This window comes from Tripterygium wilfordii, chromosome 7 (assembly GCF_013401445.1).
Source record: "Tripterygium wilfordii isolate XIE 37 chromosome 7, ASM1340144v1, whole genome shotgun sequence".
NCBI classification, from domain to species: Eukaryota; Viridiplantae; Streptophyta; class Magnoliopsida; order Celastrales; family Celastraceae; genus Tripterygium; species Tripterygium wilfordii.
The window spans coordinates 15,613,597-15,634,665 of NC_052238.1; the positions used below are offsets into that span (position 1 = coordinate 15,613,597).

Here is a 21,069-nt window from a genome sequence, read left to right on the forward strand (position 1 = left end):
TATGGTTTTCCTTGAAACAAAAGGTAGTCAGAGCTGCTGCTCAGACCCTGAAAGGGAGCTCTGCTGTCACCTGTGAAATTAGGGCAGCAAAAATTAAACTACAATTACAAATGCTGAAGAATCCCAGGTAGCAAGACAACTAAATAACTGTCTTATAGGACATTACCAGTATACCTAGTAACCTGTTACCCACAATCCTTATTCCAAACTGCCCATTTCTCCCTTGATTACAAATTGTTTATACAATTTCCCCTCAGCATACAGAAAAAAAAAAAATACAAAGTATAGTATCCTTACAAATATTTTGATCTTCCAACTAATTCCCTGCTATATTACAACTGTATTTTATATTCAGTTAATATTGAGAAGACCATAACCCACCCCTCTGCATTTGTATGCAAGATGAATATTCTCTAAGGAGTTGGAAAGATTTAGATCCCCATCAACAATTTCCCTTTCCTTCTCTCCTCAAAAATAATAACAGGAAGTCATGTCAATCTGCAATCCATCGTTTTCACGCTACGAAATCATGTAAGAAATGAGATGAACTGAACCTCTGCTGCCGATCCCCAGTATTCATGCATTCAAAATCTGTAGTTTCTGTCCCAATTGAGGACGCTGGAGCACCGTAAATGTTGTCTCCTCTCATGGACACAAAATTGTGATGGCTGCCACCGGCCATGGGCAAGCTGCCACCCTCACAATGCTGCAAACCCAACGTTAGAGACACGCCGCTTCCACCACCAAAACTCCCCAATTCTGACATGTGATAAGCAGCAGCTGCCGTGGCCATAAACCTATCACTGCCCCCATGAGGATGAACCATGGCATCAGGGAAGATATTAGAGTCGTCCATGGCGACCCTTTGATTGTTTCTTGACTTCAGTAACCCATATTCAGTCTCAACTTCTCTTTGCATCACATTTTGAAAATCAATTCTTGCAGTTGATCCGGCCATTTCAACGTCCGGAACATTGTCAGTTTTAGAATCTATCAAATGTCCTTGGCTGCATTTGTCAGTGGCTGTTGAACTTGCACTCTGTTGCAGTTCTTCCCCTCCTCTATCCTCTGAGTTCTTCACATCACCCTTTGTTGCTCTGGCTGCATTTTCAGAAGAAGAATTAGAGTCCATCTCTGCATCACCAATCTCTTCTTTGTACATCTCCTCAACCATGGGCTTCCATAGACGCACCCTTGCATTAATGAACCAGTTTGAGACCTGAGCAATGCAACAGTTTATGAAATCAAATTACACAAACTTGACATGCAGCAACATTTAACAAACACATACTGAACAGGGAAAAAAAATCTCAAGGAATATAACGTTCTTATCAAGCAGTCATCATATACTTTTTCCTTTTCCCCTCTGTACCTTATCTGTACACTAAGCATCATTCACACATCGGTTACATACATGAAAAATTAGCTAACGAGCAAATATTGCTGGTAAATGATTCATGAATTTCTCTAGCATGAACGAACTTGATTAGAGGAACCTAGGATTGCAGGATAAAATCTCTCCACTATCAACTGGCAATTCAATCACAAATCCAGTAAAAGAACTGGTGCATGCCATTTTTAACAGAAACTGACATTCAATTCAAGACTTCAAGTTACTCTGGAATGATCGCATACAGAAGGAGAAACTAGGCTCCATTTCTTTCCTAGAGAGCTGTCATTTTATCCTAAAATGAACTTATTCACGACATTCCAAGCTATCCATCCCAGTATCCCACAACAGCACAACCGATCATCTTTCCTCCGTATTGTAATATTGAAGTCCTAAACATCAAAGCAGACATACAAAACTCTGCCAAAAGAATCAGCTCACCTACAAACCTTGTAAGTTTTAGAGAATATGCTTAGACCATTCATACCTGACTTCTCGTCAGTCCAGTCTGCCTTGCCAGCATAATCTTATCAGAATCCTTTGGGTAACTGCTAAGAATCAGGATCAGCAAGTAAGTCTAATTGAAGTACTAAGATATCCTTGCATGGACAAGTTGCGATATTAAAAAAATTAAAGATAAAAGGCTGTGATGCTTACGGATGAAGAAAATGCTCAAACAGCCAAGCACGGAGGATTGAAACTGAGCTTTCTGGCAGCCCCCTCTGTGGTCTCCATGTGTGTTGTTGCATCATACCAAGCTGCTGAAGAGCTCTCTGTTGCCTGAGCTGCTGATCCACAAAGCGGAGGCGAGCTATTCCAACTCCTTTACCATTTTCTGAGTCGTCTTGCTCACCAAGGCTTTTACGGGCTGCTTTGATTTGGCCAGTAATTGCGTCACGTAAACACCTAAAGTGGCGGGATATAGTTTGGAGGGCAAGTGCAGTATATGGTTTAGCTGCACCACATCCTGCTATCACATCAAATGATGAAACTACAATCTGCATCTGATGAAAGTATTGTTTGTACCTTCTATCAACCTGTGACAATCAAAGAATCGTTATCATACCTTATGATTTATAAATCTAAATATTATGGTGAGAAAGTTTTTCATCAAAAATAGAAAGTCATGAATGGGAATCCCAGCATTGATTGCAAGTGGTTTACCTGATAACTGAAATCATTTATTCAAGGATATTAGTTCACATACGCAACAAAACAATTGGAAGTTCAGCTCAACTTAAATCCGAGAGACCAAGATCTTTAGTTGGAGATTGAAGCATAAAAGAATGAAAAACAAATCTCACATGGAAAATTAGACAGAGTGCCAAGACAATGAAATGTATTGAATACACTTTAAAAATCAAAACAAAGGAAGGACCCTTTTCTCTAGCCTCTGAGACTCCTAAAACTCCCCGAGGCAAAGGTGAGAAAGATTGAAATCTTGAATATGCTGGAAGAAAGTAACTGTTGTAAAATATCTCAATTGCTTAGCTTTCTTCTCACGGAACAAGCAGTAAATTCAAGTATTCCAAGTGAAATCATCCTAATTCACATCCAAACTCATCTATATGACTCTGGAATCAACACCAACAGTACCAGGGACAACAGAGAAATCATGGATTCAATCAGGAACAGTTTGTCCCTTCTCATATCAGCCAAACAGCAAAGTTGTATAGGCAACCACGCACATAATTTTTCTTTTCCCCATTAATACATCCACAGAAATGCACATTGTGCAGTTCAAAAAAGCAAAAATTAGAACAGAATTCAGATCTCAATGTTGATGGTAAGAGAGTTTTGCAAATGCTGTAACCACTAGGAAATTATCGTAACAGGAGGAGACTGAAGTTTTGTTAAGTAAAATCTGAGATGCAACATTTTATTTGCATCCAGTATGGTCCACTTCATTGTCACAGTAACATACAGATGCAAAATAGAAAATGATTGCCAGGAGAAGAGGCTCGGGAGACTACAGCATGATGTTCTTACCTCATCCAGCATGTATAAAAGCTTAGACAACTTATTCTGCAAGTCCTGTCTTTCTGCATGTGAAAGCTCACTTGGAGAGAGATTGTCAGATTCTTCTGTTGAAGCCACGTTTTTTGAGTCTCCGTCCCCCTCCTTGGTACTCTTATCCCCATGCTCATGTGAACTTTGGTTCTTCTCTCTATTGGGCTGCTTTAGAGCTTTTCGTACATTAACAACTTCATCCAGTAGTTCCTGAGCTGCCTTGAGGTACTTAGAGCCAGGAATAGTCCTTGCCATATTTGACATTCCATATGGAGTTAAATCTCCCTTATTTGAGTCTTGACTACCACCAGGAACACCAGTTGGCATATATTCAGCATTTCTAGCATTCTCCTCTCTGGAAGAGGCATTCCTGCTACCTTCTTCGCCTGTAATTGAAGGGTTACGGCCCAAGAATGGGGAAAAGCCAGAGTTTGGATTTCTATAAGGAATGGAAGGCATTTGAATTCCAGATGAGATTTGTGTGCCAAGGCTGAGAGATAATCCTTGGCCCTGCAAATTCTGTCCATCATGAAGAAGGTTGGCAGGTGCAGCTAATGAGTGCATAACCAGCATCTCATTTCTCCCATCCCTCCAATCATTAAAATCATGCTCACCCATTCTTGAACCTCCAAGATTTGGCAAGATTTTTTGGTGCTGTGCAGTAGAATTTGAAGCTTCCACGGAATGCATTTCAATAAAGTTATTTGACTGCTGAGGATTCCCAGTTGGTGCATCTGTGTATGACCCAGAACTCATATACATCATCATATTACCAGGAAGAATTGGTGCCTCTGGATATGAAACAGGCAAAGATTCCCTTAAATAGAGCATTGGAGTTGCATCCCTCTCATTATTTGCGTTAGGGTAGTATGTGGCCATCTCTTCTTTCTTGAAACTTTCCTACCCCCTTGTTCGAATCTGATTACAATATCACTCCATAAACTCAAATTTCCATAGAAAACAACTTCCAGTTATTACTAATTTGTGTTCACATAAAGAAATGTTCTATAATTTAGCAAAATTTAACACAATTTTAGCTTAGGATAACAAGGTTGGTGTCTTGAACTCCCATGGGTATCTGAAACTCTCACTGAATTTACACATTACAGAGACTACAAATTCACCTCAAAACATAACTCCTACCTAATCCAACAAGGAAAGCAATTAGAACTTCAAAATGAAGCTTTTGGCTTGAAAAACAAAAAACAGAGAAACAGAAAAACCCAGAATCTGTAAGTCCCGGAGATATCCATAACATAGTAATCTGTACTTTTTATGATTACCATCAATCATCATCTGCTTCCAAGCGCACTTGGGGGACATGGGAATTGAAACAAAATAATAAAAAAAATTAACATTTGTGTTCAGAATCTTACAACAGAAGCTGAAGATGATGAAGAAAGATAAAAGTGAAGAAAAATAAGCAATAAAAAAATACCTGGAAATCAGAAATATTTGTGGGTGTTTTGGGGAACAGGAAATCTCAAAGACACCGCCCGATCTCCGCTGATGCACAATTCCGATCCCAATACTCCACACTTCACTTTTCTTCCGACTATTACATGCACATATACAAACAAGAAACAAGAACACAATACCCACAAATACAAAAAATAATGGGTTCTAAAAAAAATTATTATACAAAATTATGAAAAAGGAAATAGCAAGAATTCAAAAGAGCAATGAATAATTCACTTTCTTGCTCCTCTCTTTTATTTCTAATCATTGATTCTCTATCCATCATTCCATCAATCCCCACGTGAGCATCTTCTCTCCCACGCACACACTTACACTACTTTCTCTCTGTAAAAAAGAGGAAATGATAACCCTCTCTCTATCTTTCTAGTTTCATCTTTTTGATCATATGATGTGGGTATTTTTTCTCTTCATTTGCTTTTAGCTTTGGGTGGTGGGTTCTTGCTTAAAACTTCCATGTCAGGAAGTTGGTGCTTGACTTGTGTATGGTTTGGCTTTCTGGTTCTCTCTTAGTTTGGCTGGCTGTTGAAGGGTGTGTTTGGTTAAGGAGTTTCAATCTCTAACTACCAGTTGGTAGACCTAAACTAAAACCCTCTCTTAAACCTCTATCTCCCAAACACACCTTCCAACTTCCTCTCTCTGTGGCTGTCTCTCTCTCATGATCCTCTCTAAGCATGGAGGTCTGGTTCTGCTGCAATATCCACCATATAATATCATATTATATTCTTTGTTTTTTTATATGTTTAATTTATTTTTTTAAATGCAAGAGGCGCACAATTAGGTGCCCACATCACTGTATTTGTCTTTTTGTGCTAACTACTTTTGGGTCTTTGGTTTTTGGGCCATGTACTTTCTGTATTTCTACTTCTTCCCCTTTAATTTTAGATATTATATATTTCAGTGTCATGAGCCATGAAGGCTATGAATGCCTATGATCAAATTGAGCCGCCAAGCCAAACATTTTGACAGTCTGGACTCGACTCGGCTCAAAATTATACTTGCTTCAATTTTTATTTTATTTTTTTCATAAGCTAACCCAATTTGTGTAATTTTATTCTTAATTTTTCTTCTTAATTTATTAAAAGCAAATATATTATCATGAGCAAATAAACATTTTCTATACACGTTTAGTTAAAAGGGCCATCAGTCAAAATATTTCGAACCCTCAATCGATCTAGTCCAACTACTAATTGTATGAGCCTACCTTCTAAGTCTTAGTAGTCCAATCTCTAATCAATCAATCAATTCCAAACCAACTATCCAAGTTTTATTGCTTAAAACTATTACGAGTAATTATCTTAATCCCTCGCTCGTTAATTGTACCCCTAAGTGAATTCGGATCCTGAATCTACGGCCACTGATGTAAATCCATGTTGGGTATTTAATTATTAGCATTCTTATCTTGACTTGCTTTTCAAAATAGCTTCCAAATATGGACGGCAATAATTAGACTGGGACTGTCTTTTGTTTGTTCTTATATGGAAAAAGAAATTCCCAAATTCTTATGTGGTCTAATCCTTTTGAATTTCTTACCCTGATGGTCTAATTTGGTCATTAAAATCAAATAGGGTCATTTTCTCTTTTTATTATGGTGTAAAGTAGTGGTCTCTCACTCTACACAAGCTAATGGCCCCCTCTTCAATTATGATGAAAAACAACAAATTGGTGGACGATGATGCACCTTATGATTTTTGTATGGTTTAGGACCTTTATTTTTTTCTCTCTTTTGTGGGCTCCACATACAACCACAGTGTGTCTATATATATATGCATGTATGTATTTGCAAGACCTATGTTAGGCTGCTAGCTAGAGATCGTTGTTTTTTAAACCACGCCCAATTCATTCTTTTAGTTCTTAATCAATTGTTTTGAAATTCCATTGAAAAAATAATGGAATTAATATTCACCCGATAAAACTCATCGACATTTGATTTTGTTAAAAATAGTTTTATGTGCTGATTTCGAATATGTATTTTTTTTAAAAAATAGAACATGTATTTTGAGAGTTAAGTTTTAAAATTTCGTTTAAGATGCTTGGACTCCCGTGAACTATCATTATATGGACTACCTAACACTACTGTTCATAATTTGCTATCTCCTTTGTTTTTTTTTCTTTTCCTTTTATTGATAATTTAGTTCCGCATCTGAATTTTTTTTTTAATCACCATCTGACCACCATTTCAAACAACTAACAACCCAAAAAATTCCTCCAACCTCCTCAAGCCAAATTCAACACCAACGATCACTAGTTTAGATTTGACCGATTGAGTCGTTGTTTCCAACAATCGACATCACCAATAGGTAGGCATCCTAAGGCCACCCACAGCAGAAGCGGGATACCGATACTGGACTCCAAATTTAGAGTCTCACTTTTGTCCTTTAGTGAAAAATTACTCTACATCAGTGACTGCAAGTGGAACTGTAAATTTCTGGTGTGCTACAGTAAAACTCTACATTCATTGTGCAACTGTAGCAAACGGTAGATTATATGAGAATTTTTTATTGATGTGGGTCTTGCAACAATTAAAGTTTTTAACTTTTTTATAATTGTTTTATACTTTATTTTTTTCCTTCTATATATTTTACCTCTTTGGTAGCACACGCTGCCACACTCAATTACTTTATTTTTTGTTCATTTTTTTTAATTTAATGATTTCAACAAATTACATATTAAATCTTATTGACACAAAAAATAAAAAATATTGAATAAAATAAATACTATAACCATTTACGTGATATATAATTTTAGAAAATTAATAATATTAAATCATAAAAAGTGTTATAGAAATGAATATTTAAATTATTTAGAGTATGATTTAGAGTGACTGCTGTGTGGTGGTATTGTAAAAGAAACTGTAAATTTGTGAAAAGTGTACTTTTACTGTAAATTTAGAGTTTTTGTTAAGAGTTTCTGCTGTGGATGGCCTAAAGGGCTTCAACCCATATGTATACCGTATACTCATTTTTATTTTTTTTTTATCATCTTTAATCTTAGTTCTTGGTCGTATCCAACATTTAAGATGATAAATCCACATATTTGAAAATTTACAGGCGTCTTTATAAGAGAAATGATGTGTGTGTATATATATATATATAACTTGGGAAAATGCTATTGGAATCCTTAGTCGTCGTCTTAGGACACTCCTTAACAATACCTTTAACCTGCAATGCAAGTCAAAAAATGCAATACACACTAACTACTTCATTTAGCCCAAATCCAAAGGAACATGCAACTTGTATAATTAAAAACATGACGCCTTTGTAGCTAGGTAGGCCCCAACGGATTACGTTTGTTTGACGTAGGATTTTCTTTTTTCAATTGAAATTTATGTTTGTCAGGGAGAGAACATTGTCTATTCGGATTCGTGAAAATTAAGAAGAGGGAAAATCCTTAATTGAATCAATATACCCAAGATTCACACTTAACCATACATATCTACATGCCACCTTTTGTTCGGAAGTACTACGTATCCCTAATAAATTCAGTTATAACATGTAATTAGACAATGTAATAACGAAATTTAATATAATTAGATAATGTAATATTGTTATGAACGGTTATAGAAAAGATTATTAGGATATATAGAGTTTTCGCCCTTCGTTTTCTGACATAAAATGACGAGTAATATTATAGAGCCCCAAAATAAGATACTACATATTTTCCTTTCAAATTTATAGAACATGTGAAATAATTATTGGTTATAAATACACATGTAGAACACACAATTAACATTTGACACTTCACATTGATTCAGATTGAAATGTGGGTCATATTTTCAAATCTCAATCATTATTCTTAAAAAGAAAAGATAACTGGCATATTTGCATTGTGGGCCTTCAATGGAAAATAAAGAGGATAATCTGACATATTATTAGAGGCACAAGCCCATTGCAGCCCAAATTTAGGCCCACATTATGAAGCCCGTTAGAATTGTGTTTGCTTTTTTGGTGGGCCCTTCAATAAAAAAACTTTTTTAGGCCCACATTACATAGCCCGTTAGAATTGTGTTTGCTTTTGGTGGGCCCTCCAACTGAGAGACAAAAAGTGTTGGTTCAGCTCAACCCATGCCGTGTGGTCATGATGGTCTCGTGGAGCACCAGCCCGTTATCCTTCCACAGGATGCATCGGGTAATTTTGCAGTAACATTCATACATTACTCAGTTTCTGCTAATTTTACAGCCTTATATTTTGTCTGTGACAAATGTAAAAGCAGATGAAAATTGTGGATTTGTTGGGTTATTAGGGTACGACAATAATGCATGGGCCAACATTCGACAAGACTTGATTGGTGAGTTGAAGAAAGCTACATAGTACTTCAGTGGCCCTTGCAGTAAGTTTCAATGGACTCAACCAAGGAGACTAATAAACTACCGTGTGTTAACTAGGGATGAAATCGGGTAGTGGATAATTTGCTTTGTGAGGATGAGCAGTAATTTAGCCTATTTGCCGTTAAAGTGAAGAAGCCGCCTCTTCAACAAGCGACTGACCTGTGCTTGTGAGCGTGAGACGCTCCGTCATTTCTCTCCACGACTGATCGCTCTCGGTCTCGCTCCTTTTGTCTTGCCTGTTGAAGATTGAAGAATATGAGGGATAAGAGTAACTAGGAAACAAATTACTGGGAAAAAAGTCATGCCTAAAGACTAGATTTTCACATCACTCTAACATATAAACACACATTGCAGACGTGTTTTCTGGGGCTAGGTTCTCCTCATTTTGCACATTTTGTTGTGACACTTGACAACCCCAGTTTCTTTTTCTATTTTGCTTTAGATTTCATTGACAAATGACAACCTCAATGTTCTTGAAAAGCATGATATGCTTGGGATACCTCCAAAAAAAATGCCCAAATTACAGTCCCATGTGACAAATCCCAAGTGGGTTTTCAATTACATTAAAGTCAAATAATCACTTTTTCATGAATGAAAATCATTACTGAAGTTGGACCATCTAAGCAGTGCTTGATGGGTTGTTAGGTTGGGCTTTGTTCCATGCGTGATTGGTATTATCAGAAAATAAAAATCAATGATATTCTACTATTCTCATCACGAATTTTCTGGGATTCATGTTTAGCTATTATAAAATACAGTAGAAGTCAAGTTCAACATTGACTTTTATCTCTCTCTCTCTCTATATATATATATTACAGATATTACTGTATATCTATATATATATAAATATATATATATATGATTGTTTCATTAACTTGAGTTTCAAACCCCAAAAAATCCATTTTTTTTTAATGTCCTGTACTCCTGTGCTCATTAATAAACATTGATGAGAATCTGTTCTGCCGCACAGACAGGCCACATCACCATCACCACCTGTTCTTACCACTTGTCCCTCTCCTTCTTTTTGAGTTTTTTCTCTTCTTCCCATCATTAATAGTCATCTCTCTCTCTATACACTCCACATTTTGTTCTCTCACTTGAATCACTCCTGAAAACCTTTTCCCTCTCTCAAGATAAAAAAATGGGTGCAAACTCAGCACCCAACTGGTTCTTTCTATGTATATGGGCATCTCTACTTGTCCAGTTGACAAAGGGCAATGTTACCTATGACAGGAAGGCTCTTATCATTAATGGGCAGAAAAGAATTCTCTTCTCTGGTTCCATTCACTATCCAAGGAGCACACCACAGGTAATACCTTTTGGGACTGCAAAATGCTTTTGCAATGTGTAATCTTTTGATGGGTTTGAGAGTAAAACAATACGAAAATGTTGTGCAGATGTGGGAAGGGCTTATACAGAAGGCCAAAGATGGTGGCTTGGATGTTGTAGATACCTATGTTTTCTGGAATGTCCATGAACCTTCTCTTGGCAATGTATTGTGATTTCTCCTCATTTTCTTGACTTCTGTGTTCTTTTCTCTCTTTTTTTTTCTCTGTTGCCATTATCATTTTTTGTGTTTTAGTACAATTTTGAGGGGAGATATGATTTGGTTCGATTCATCAAATTAGTCCATAAAGTGGGGCTCTATGTGAATCTTCGCATTGGGCCTTATATCTGTGCAGAATGGAATTTTGGGTATGTCTACATTTCTTTCACATAGTTTGAAACTTTGAATAGCTTTTTTTTTGGGTGTTTTCATGTTCTTGAGATTCTTGTCCTTTCTTTCATTTTCAGGGGTTTCCCTGTATGGTTGAAGTATGTTCCAGGCATAAGCTTTAGAACAGATAATGAGCCTTTCAAGGTCTCTCCCCCCATCACTCTCTTAATGCAATAATAAGCCAATGTTTTCTTTATAATCTAGTGGCACTTGTAAATTTTCAGATGATTGTTTGATATTAATAATTAGAAAGCTACAACCTTGGTATTTGCAGTCAGCAATGGAAAAATTTACTCAAAAGATTGTTCAAATGTTGAAGAATGAGAAGTTGTTTCAGTCTCAAGGTGGCCCCATAATCCTCTCTCAGGTATCTGCTCTTGTCATTTCTGGTACATAAACCCTTTCAAAGAGACAGTGATGCCATACTTTACGCAGCAATTCTAATTCAGTTTACTTAATTATCATTGGAATATATATATATTTTTGTACAGATTGAGAATGAATATCAGCCTGAAAGAGAGGCATTTGGAAATGATGGCTATGCATATATGACTTGGGCTGCAAAAATGGCTGTTTCCATGAATACTGGGGTTCCGTGGGCTATGTGCAAGCAAGATGATGCCCCAGACCCGATGGTAAGCAGATTAGTACTCTGCCATAAAATTTATAAATTTTATGTGAGAACCCTTTATTTGATTTTACAGTCAAAGAATAATAAAGTCGAAGGCATGTTTTATAAATTTTGGCGACAGATAAACACGTGCAATGGTTTTTATTGTGACTATTTCACTCCAAACAAACCTTACAAACCTACAATGTGGACTGAGGCTTGGACTGGCTGGTATTTTGATCTCCTACCACTGTAAGCTTTAAATGTTCTGTACCATAAACATACTGAGTGGCTCTTTCAATCTGTTTCAGGTTTACAGAATTTGGTGGGCCAATTTACAAACGACCGGTTGAAGATTTAGCATTTGCAGCGGCCAGGTTCATACAGAAAGGAGGATCCTTCATCAACTATTACATGGTCAGTGACAGTTTAATCCCTTTTGCATTTGTTGCTATAAACCAAACATTGTCATTGTAATATGAATACCATTACTATTACAAAACAAGGGTAACCAATCGGGCCTGTAGTGTCATGTCTTTTATTTATAATTGGAAAAAAAAATAGCCTTTGTAATTATTGTTTTCTGCAGTATCATGGAGGGACCAACTTTGGAAGAACGGCTGGAGGCCCTTTCATTACTACCAGCTATGATTATGATGCGCCTATTGATGAATATGGTGAACGATCCGAGCCCTCTCATATTGACATATATTTTTGGGATTTTGGCTCATAGTGCCAGCATTCTTATGTGACAGGACTAATAAGGGAACCCAAATACAGCCACTTGAAGGAATTCCATAAAGCTGTTAAGTTATGTGAAAAAGCTTTGCTTTCTGCAGATCCTGAAGTGACACTTCTGGGGAACTATGAGCAGGTTTGTTTTCAAATCCATATTAAAGTGTGCTTGCATTTGTGAGTATAATTAATCTAAATTCGATCAACCTTTCTAGTAAGTTTGGGTTCATGAATTGTACATGTATAGATTATAGATACAGTCTACAATGTAAACAGCTGATTTTGGTCACTGAAGGTCATACTAGTGGCTGTTGAATGGAATTTCTCGATGAGGCTTCCTTGTATTTTACCCTCTCATTGTTAATTACCATTTTCCAGGCACACGCATTCTCTTCCGATTCAGGTGGCTGTGCAGCCTTTCTCTCAAACTACAATCCGAAGTCAGCTGCAAGGGTGACTTTCAATAAAAGACGTTACAAACTGCGACCCTGGTCTATCAGTATCCTTCAAGACTGTAAGCATGTCATCTTCAACACTGCCGAAGTAAGTGAATCCTTTTCTTCTTTTATTTTTTTGTTCTGCAGAAGAGTAATTAATTCTTTTTTTTTTTACAATGATAAGACAGCATAAAAAGTTATTATTGATTTGTTTCCACAAATTCTTCTTTCGTGTTTAGTTAATATTGTTACCGCATGTAATGGTTACTGTCATAGACCCATAATTATAGTTGACCTTCCCTTTAATGTCGCCACGCCAACATAAGTTCTAAACCAAACTGGTACAGACTTGGGGAATTAATAACTGACATATTGGGAGCTTCAAAATTTTGTGTCTCGCTTAATTCTTCGTACTATTTTTTCTTCGTGCGGGCTGAGATGATGAATATTTGGTTTCTCTTCGTTTGCAGGTTAAAGTCAGAAAATCGAAAATTCAAATGCTGCCGACAAAGACAAAGTTGCTCTCATGGGAGGCCTTCAGTGAAGGCATATCTTCAGTTGGTAGTGCCCCCAAGATCACGTCGAATGGCCTCCTGGAACAGTTGAATCTCACCAGAGACGTTAGTGACTATCTATGGTACACAACCAGGTAATATGATATAACCATTTCTTTCTCCTAATTTTAAAGTATATCGGTGAAAAAATAGTGATGATCAAAATTCTGTCCAGTGTTGATGTAAGTTCATCAGAATCATTTCTTCACGGAGGCCGACGCCCCACACTCTCTGTGCGGTCAACAGGGCATGCCATGCATGTGTTTATTAATCGACATCTTTCAGGTAGAGTATATGTTGGGATTCATGCTCTTGCCAAGAGAGCCATGAAAATTGGTTCATAACTTGCTTGTCAATCAGTTGAGAGACCCCCAAATCCCTCAATCCAAACACACTCTTAAATAATTATGTGGTGTTGTGCTCTTGATCAAGGATCTGCATATGGAACTCGGAAAAGCAGGAGCTTTACTTTTACGGGAAGCATCAATCTACGTTCTGGGAGGAACAAGATTTCACTGCTCAGTATCGCTGTGGGATTGCCGGTTAGTACCTGCTTCTACACTAATTTATTTTCTTAGAATCTGATAGAATCCTTGGTATAACACCAATTATGCAAAAATTTACCAAGCAACTTTTTATCCGTTCAAGCGTAAAACTTAAAATCTTTTATTATTTATGTGGATGAAGAACATGGGTGCACACTTTGAGACGTGGAAAACAGGAATCCTAGGACCAATTTTCCTGGACGGTCTAGACAAGGGAAGGAGGGACTTGTCTCAGCAACAATGGTCACACAAGGTCCGCGATTATTGAAATATGTTCATATGCTTTTGTTCATTCATCGAGTAACCACATCATTGTAATATCACATGAATGTTCTTTGCAAAGGTTGGCCTGAAAGGAGAAGCCATGAATTTAGGCTCTCCTGATTCAGTTGAATGGAGACAACGGCCATTGCCAGCGCTGATAAAACGGCCACTAACATGGTATAAGGTACGATCAACACAGCTATATATCTATGAATTATTCTCCACCATGCACCGATTTGGACAACGATGACATTGCCAATTGAACTCAACTTGCAGGCTCACTTGGATGCACCAGAAGGAGACGAGCCATTGGCTTTGGACATGAGAAGCATGAGGAAGGGTCAAGCATGGATCAATGGACAGAGCATAGGAAGATACTGGACTCTCTCTGCTAATGGAAATTGCACTAAATGCAGTTATACTGGTACATTCCGGCCTGCGATCAAGTGTCAATCTCGTTGCGGCCATCCGACTCAAAAATGGTAACACTTTCTGAAATTCTTCTTTTTGTTCAATAGTTTGTATGATTGAAACTTGAACAAGTAGGTTGTTGCTTCCATTTTCAGGTACCATGTTCCAAGGTCTTGGTTGAAGCCAAACGATAATGTTTTGGTAGTTTTTGAGGAGATAGGTGGTGATGCATCAGCCATTTCTCTTGTAAAAAGATTTCTCACAAAAGTCTGAGAACAAGCAATTTTATACCACAAAGATAAGCAAGCAAAGAGAAGTTCATATCATTTGATCCAAGAACAGTGGTTTTTTTTTTTTTTTGAAGCTGGAAATTCATGCATTTTAGCAGAAGTTGACGAAGTTACTTTGTAAGAACTCGAGCATTACAGGCTCAAACTACGGAAATTTAATTAGAATTTAATTTGAAGTGTGTGTTTGGGAGAGTGGTTGTGCTGATTTTTAACGTTGTTAAATTACGAAAAAAAAAATTAAGCTTAAAACTATGAAATAAGATATGAGACGTTTGATGAAGTTGTTAGCCATTAGGTTGTGTGAAGTATATTTATTTGTATTATTATTAATTTATAAGTATAATTTATTAGGTAAAAATTATAATTATTTAATTTAATATTTAAATTGTAATATAATATTATAATATATTATATAAATAGATTAATGAATAAGTATAATTAAATATATATAATTATAAATGGATAAATATAAACTATTGTAAGGATTAATAATTCATTAGTGCTATTAATTTAATAAAATATTTATAAAAATTAAATACAATAGTACCTGTAGTTTATTAAGGATTTAATTTAATTTAAATAAATATTATTTAAATCTTTAAAATAGGTGGGTCCCATAGTTTTTAAATAAAAATAAAAAATTTAACTTTAAGCATCTGCGATCACATGGGTCCCACATTTAAAAAATAATAGAAAAAGCTTCCCAACCGCCATGAAAAAAGCTTCATTCGGTAGCTTTTTCTGGTAGGGCGGTACCGCCTACGGTATAGGGTCGTTTGGTGAACAGAGCTTAAGTCAACTCATATCCAAACTGTGATTGTCACTGATTATGACTGGTTCGAATGGGTGGGGCCCCAAATCTCGACAATAAATTTGGTGGTATTGAGTGAGCTATTAGTGGTGAGTGAGTTTAGTATTCTAAATCTCACGTTTGTCCAGGAAAAAAAGTGAAGCGCATAATGTAATAAGGCAAAACTTCCTAATTAGTAATAAGTCTCTAGGTATAAAAAGACAAAGTTGTGTGGATCAATATGATTACTGGTGTGAGGTGGCGGGCTATTACTGGATCCGATGTGGCAGCAGTAGAATTTGCGTGGCAACATCAGAAGGCACTACTCCAAGATGTCTCGCAAGTCCCAACCGCATCTTAACTAATCTTCCAGTTTTCAGTTTCCATTTCTATCGTGTGAACAACACGCTCGCCTTATGATCCAGCTCGAACTTTCCACAATTTTCTTCTCGCTGACGTGGACCCTTAGGCCCAGCCAAAATACGCCCCTAGGAGTCCACTTAATTTCGATCATACCCCAACAAGACCTCCATTCTCTACTCAACCAACGATGATTAAGCCTAGACAAAAACCGTAGTCAACATAACGGCAAGCACTGGATTTCTTCTTTATAATAAAAATAATAAATAGAAACGACAATTTGTTTATCATTTTATTTATTATTTATTATTTGGATTATTAATCCTGATTCTTGAGCGTGTCTGTGTATTCTTCAGTAAGCGCTACACCTCCAGTAGTAGAAGTAGAGAGCTTCTTCAACTTCCATGGCCAAACCAAAGGCGCCGAGACGGACCTTAGACTCCTATACAGTCAAACACATCAACAAAGCCATCAAAGGTGACGAAATCAATCAACAAATTATTTTTTTCCCTATTTCATTCTACTGTAATTTCCCGCGAAACAAACAGCGGTAGAGAACATTGAAATGATTTGGATTCGTTTGCCAATGATTTTTGACAGCCGGTGATTGCGTGCTGATGCGCCCGTCCGATCCGGGGAAGCCATCCTATGTGGCTAGGGTGGACCGGATCGAGTCGGATGGGCGTGGGGCCAACGTGAAAGTGCATGTGCGATGGTACTACCGGCCAGAAGAGTCGATCGGCGGACGGCGGCAGTTTCACGGCTCGAAGGAGGTCTTCCTCTCCGATCATCAGGACGTGCAGAGCGCTGACACAATTGAGGCCAAGTGTACAGTCCACAGCTTCAAGAGCTATACCAAGCTGGATGAAGTTGGCAACGAAGACTTTTTCTGTCGTTTCGAGTATAATTCTACTACTGGAGCCTTCAATCCCGATCGAGTTGCCGTGTATGACGCGTAATATTGTGTTCTTTTTATTTTTCTTTCATTTCTTTTAGTTTTATTGTGCGATTGCTAAATTGATGATCAGTTGTGTTTAGATTGTACTGATTTTGACAGTTCAGTTTATTTTTGTTGGTTATTTGTGCTTTCGTTTATATGGTAGGGCTGCGTTTTAGTTCAGTGAGAATACTTTATAGATTGCTTTTCTGTTTCAATCTCATTTCTGGTTGCTAAGAACATCAGACTTGTTACTACCACGTGAATTAATTTTGTCATTTGTGTCTTGACAACTGCAGTTTTGATGTCTTTTCCTTCGCTCTCTCTCTCTCTCTCTTAATTTTTATTTGAGATCAATAAACTGTATTTTTGCGGCATTTTTCAACTTAAATTAACCACTCTGGTTTATCGTTCGATTCAATGTGGCAGCTATTGCAAATGTGAGATGCCTTACAACCCTGATGACCTAATGGTTCAGTGTGAAGATTGCAGTGACTGGTGAGTTATTTAATTATCTTGAATCCTTTGAATTCTGTAATCTGATGTTGGGTAGTTTTTAATGTGCGGAACTTTGATATTTGCATCATAAAGTTGGGCATAAAATACCTTGGGTTAACTTATGTATTTACGGATGGAGTTATCTACATTTTTTTTGTGAATGTTAACCATCATGGCTACAACATTTCTTGCTCCTGGGAGCAAGAAACAAGTTTGAGTGGTCAGTGGCAAGTTGCCTAATGATGAATGGTAAACAACTCTCATGCACAAGGCTCCCATGAGGTCAGGGACACACAAGATATACCCAGTTGTGCCCCACATAATATGTGGAGAGACTGTTTCCAGTGTTTGAACCTATGACTTCTAAGTCGCACATATGCAACTTAATCACTGGGCTACATGTTCACATGTTTGCCTCATGATGAATGGGAATAATAAAGCCTTACCCCTCAGAATACCAATGACTAATTACATCACCAACTTTAATGCCCTTGTTATGTGGAGAATAATAATTGTCTCTATGCTGTTATAGGTGACGAGGTTTTGTGACTTGAGATCATGGAAGTAAATTAGGAGCCTGATATTTGGAATCACAATCATACTTAGATAAAAAAGGTTAACAACTCATGTGCACAAGACTCCCGCAATGAGTGGAGAGGGGGACAAGCAAGATGTATGCAAACCTTACCAACATATGATATGTGGAGAGATAGGAATTGAACATGTGACCTAGGTTACACCTTTGCAACTCTACCACTCGGTTGCATGTTCGCCACGATCATATTTAGATAGAGTAGAAAAATTGGAACTAGTTTTCGACTTGCCTCCCTCATTGTTTGGGAGATGGCATGTTCAACTATATTAATGCTAACTCCAAGTAAGGATATGTTAGTAATGCAAACATTTTTAGTCAGCCAACTCAAATTTCTAATGGATGATCACTCACTCGAAAGAAATTTCATTGGGTTTTAATGGTGCGTTTCGGGAATAGTTTGAAAAATAGGTTATATGTGTCTGATGTGTCCAATGTATGTGTTCACTGTTGCCAAACAGATAGTAAACCCCACATGCTTGCAATTTATAAAGAACTTATCATGAACATTGATGCATTTTTTAGCAACCTACTTTTGGTCCAGGTTCCATCCTGCTTGTATTGAAATGACTGTGGAGGAAGCCAAAAGACTTGATCACTTCTTTTGTGAAATTTGTTCTTCTGAACATCAAAAGAAGTTACAGAATTCTCATACCGTCGCCGGAGAGCCAGATAAAAAGGTACTCTGTTATTTGAAATGTGAACGTGCCTAGGGAGCCTGTATTTATCATATTAGTATATCTGTACTTGGTTACTTAACGTGTGCACAGTGCCCCTGAGTTGACCTGCATGTCCTTGCCTGTGTAAGATTTTGTTGGATAAATTGACTTTACTACCTATATGAAAATGTTAACGTTATAACTCCTGTCATCTTTTTTATTTGTTGATCCTGACGTTAAACTTAATGATGTTCAGCTTGTGAAATTGAGCTGACGCATATAGTATATCTTTACTAACAGAATTAGCCCTAGTGGTTTCATATGTAACATCTTCAGTCCTTGGGATTTCACTTAATGCTGAAATATTCCCTGTGCTTTGAACTTTTAACATGTTCAGTTCTTCCAAACCTGTTTTACTAACACCGCTAAGTCTACAAGTATACTTGGTTGCCACATCATCACAGACTTGCTGTTGGAAGTCCATTCGGCCCCACATCATGATTTCAAAAATTTCAATGCATTTACTGTTGTGATAAAATGAGGTGGCAATTTAAGGGCAGTTTGAATGAAAGAAGATAATCTCAGAAATAGGGGGAAAAGTTTATTGAAGACAGCAACTCCTCAGCAGTCAACGTGATCTAGAAAGCTTCATTTTTTTTGAAAGATATGCTTGAGCAAATCTTCACATGCTTTAGAGCATTTTCTTGACGGATGAGTATGTCATTCTGGCCTTTGTACGCGGCTCCTCAAATTGCCTTATGATTGCATCTGAAACAGCTGAAGTAGAGAACCTTTATCAATATTTAAATCATGATATTTCTTAGGTGGGGTGATGAAAGGAAAGGCCATGAGACGTGGCCAAAAAAAGTTGCCCATCTCCTTGAAGAGTCTTCAATGAATGTATCTCCATGGCAGGTACCAAGCTGTTTATATATGTAGGGAGATTGGATTTTGAAAGTTGAGATACTGATTTAGAGGCTCAATGGAATTCTGATTCCAAAGTTTGTGATGATGTGGTAGGGGTTATAGACTTTAATGATGTGGTGAAATATGGATGGAGGAACTTAATGTTTTAAGTGCAAGGTACAGGGACTTTTTTTTGAATGCAATGCAAAATAGACTACAGGGAGTAATCTTGTTTATCCCAGTAGTATTATCAAATGCTTCGGAACTAAACAGATTTTTGCATGTTATTTGTTTTGCTGATGTTTTTTTACCAATCTGAGCTTTAGTGAGCTTGAGCTAATCGAGCAAAATCAAAATGAACCAAAGAAACATTTTGAAGCAAGCTCAAGCAGAGCTTTAGCTCAAGAAATCTCTCACTCAAGGGTTGAATGGTTCAGTATTTGGCTCGAGTTAGTGTCGATAAACATCTTTAGCCTTTATTTATATCTGCATTACAAAGCCTTCGGGCTAATCTATCAAGAAGCATGTGTGGTTAGAGGTAGCGTGTTGGTTTCTGTGATTGTGTTGCAGCTCTGCAGAGAGCAAGGAGATGTAATCGTTTGCATTTGTTTGTTTCGGGCATAAAAGTGATGGCAGCTGTAATGTTTTATTTTTACCACGTTTTTAAGTTGATGTCAGTTGCAGTGGCATGCTGTTCTTAAATTAGAGTGTATTTGGAGGTTTTTTTGTGTGAATATAAAGACTGAATCTCCCCACCCTACTCCGCACGGTTTTGTTTGTCATTTGAATTATGTGATATGGATGCTAATATTATGCGAATGACTGGATATTTCTTACATGCCAGTGGTCATGCTGTTACAAAATTAGAGTTTTATGCTAGTGCAGGGAAATTGTGATTTTTATTACTGTATGATTTACATTTGAGTGCAGGTACAATATGATTGACCTCTATGCATTGCCGTGGTGTTTCAGGTGGATACAAAACGACGCCGGAGATGATAAAAGTTACATGAACATCAGGCGTCGATGTAGATTTATAGCGCAGGGACTTGACGTTCCTCTCATCTGACATTGGGTAGGCTTCAAGCAAACACAGAGGCACAATATATGGACACAAAAGCTGTATTATCGTGTGTGAGGGAAACTGGTTTTCAAAACCCTTGTGATGTTTATATGTTTGACGGACAGTGACGAGTGAACCTCTTTCCCTTTGCTGGTCAAAGATGTGTTTGGTTGTCTGTAATTATGTAATATAGATTATTCTCTCTCTTGTTTATTTTAGGGACGTGTGTATAATCTTAGAGTATATATAACTTCTTGAAGAGAGAATAGATAGATATATAATTATATATTTTTTCCTTTTGGCTTTAATGGCATTGAAGCTTTTGTATCTCCTAATTGATTGGCTTTTCACGTCTTTTGTGTGTCCTGCTCCACGGGATAATTATGATCGAATGCTGCCTGCTACCCTTGCGGGTCTTGCCTGGGGGTATATGTACAGTTAACTCAATCAACAATCACCCAATGCCTAATGTATGCTAGATAAGATGAGAAACCTGT

At 37.2% G+C, this 21,069-nt stretch overlaps 2 protein-coding genes and 1 pseudogene across 4 annotated transcripts; 2 read left to right on the forward strand and 1 right to left on the reverse strand.

The window, feature by feature from the left end:
• Window positions 1-111: 111 nt before the first annotated feature.
• Window positions 112-5,568, reverse strand: LOC120001903 (BEL1-like homeodomain protein 7). The gene is made up of 5 exons (XM_038850423.1): window positions 4,839-5,568; window positions 3,380-4,318; window positions 2,048-2,427; window positions 1,878-1,938; window positions 112-1,219 (listed from the first exon to the last, which is right to left on the reverse strand). Exons 2-5 carry the CDS (start codon window positions 4,277-4,279, stop codon window positions 515-517), a joined length of 2,046 nt encoding a protein of 681 aa, XP_038706351.1. The 5' UTR covers window positions 4,280-4,318; window positions 4,839-5,568; the 3' UTR covers window positions 112-514.
• Window positions 5,569-10,239: 4,671 nt separating this feature from the next.
• LOC120001902 lies at window positions 10,240-14,938 on the forward strand (annotated as a pseudogene).
• A 1,301-nt stretch (window positions 14,939-16,239) lies between these two features.
• LOC120001906 (chromatin remodeling protein SHL-like) lies at window positions 16,240-20,896 on the forward strand. Of its 3 annotated transcripts, none has more exons than XM_038850429.1 (5): window positions 16,240-16,394; window positions 16,518-16,872; window positions 17,284-17,352; window positions 18,489-18,624; window positions 20,440-20,896. In XM_038850429.1, exons 1-5 carry the CDS (start codon window positions 16,322-16,324, stop codon window positions 20,452-20,454), a joined length of 648 nt encoding a protein of 215 aa, XP_038706357.1. In that variant the 5' UTR covers window positions 16,240-16,321; the 3' UTR covers window positions 20,455-20,896. The 3 variants fall into 3 exon arrangements, with proteins under 3 accessions (XP_038706357.1, XP_038706355.1, XP_038706356.1); XM_038850427.1 differs by having other exon boundaries at window positions 20,482-20,896; XM_038850428.1 differs by having other exon boundaries at window positions 16,518-16,863; window positions 20,482-20,896.
• The last annotated feature ends 173 nt before the right edge of the window (window positions 20,897-21,069 follow it).

Bases quoted from the DNA above. Each gene is read 5' to 3' on its own strand.
- LOC120001906 (XM_038850427.1), top strand. From the start codon at position 16,322: ATGGCCAAACCAAAGGCGCCGAGACGGACCTTAGACTCCTATACAGTC. The intron at 16,395-16,517 runs GTGACGAAATCA...GATTTTTGACAG, and splicing joins CATCAACAAAGCCATCAAAG to CCGGTGATTGCGTGCTGATG. The intron at 18,625-20,481 runs GTACTCTGTTAT...GTGGTGTTTCAG, and splicing joins CCGGAGAGCCAGATAAAAAG to GTGGATACAAAACGACGCCG.
- LOC120001903 (XM_038850423.1), bottom strand. From the start codon at position 4,279: ATGGCCACATACTACCCTAACGCAAATAATGAGAGGGATGCAACTCCA. The intron at 2,428-3,379 runs GTAAGAACATCA...TGATTGTCACAG, and splicing joins TTTTATACATGCTGGATGAG to GTTGATAGAAGGTACAAACA. The intron at 1,939-2,047 runs GTAAGCATCACA...GATTCTTAGCAG, and splicing joins TTTGAGCATTTTCTTCATCC to TTACCCAAAGGATTCTGATA.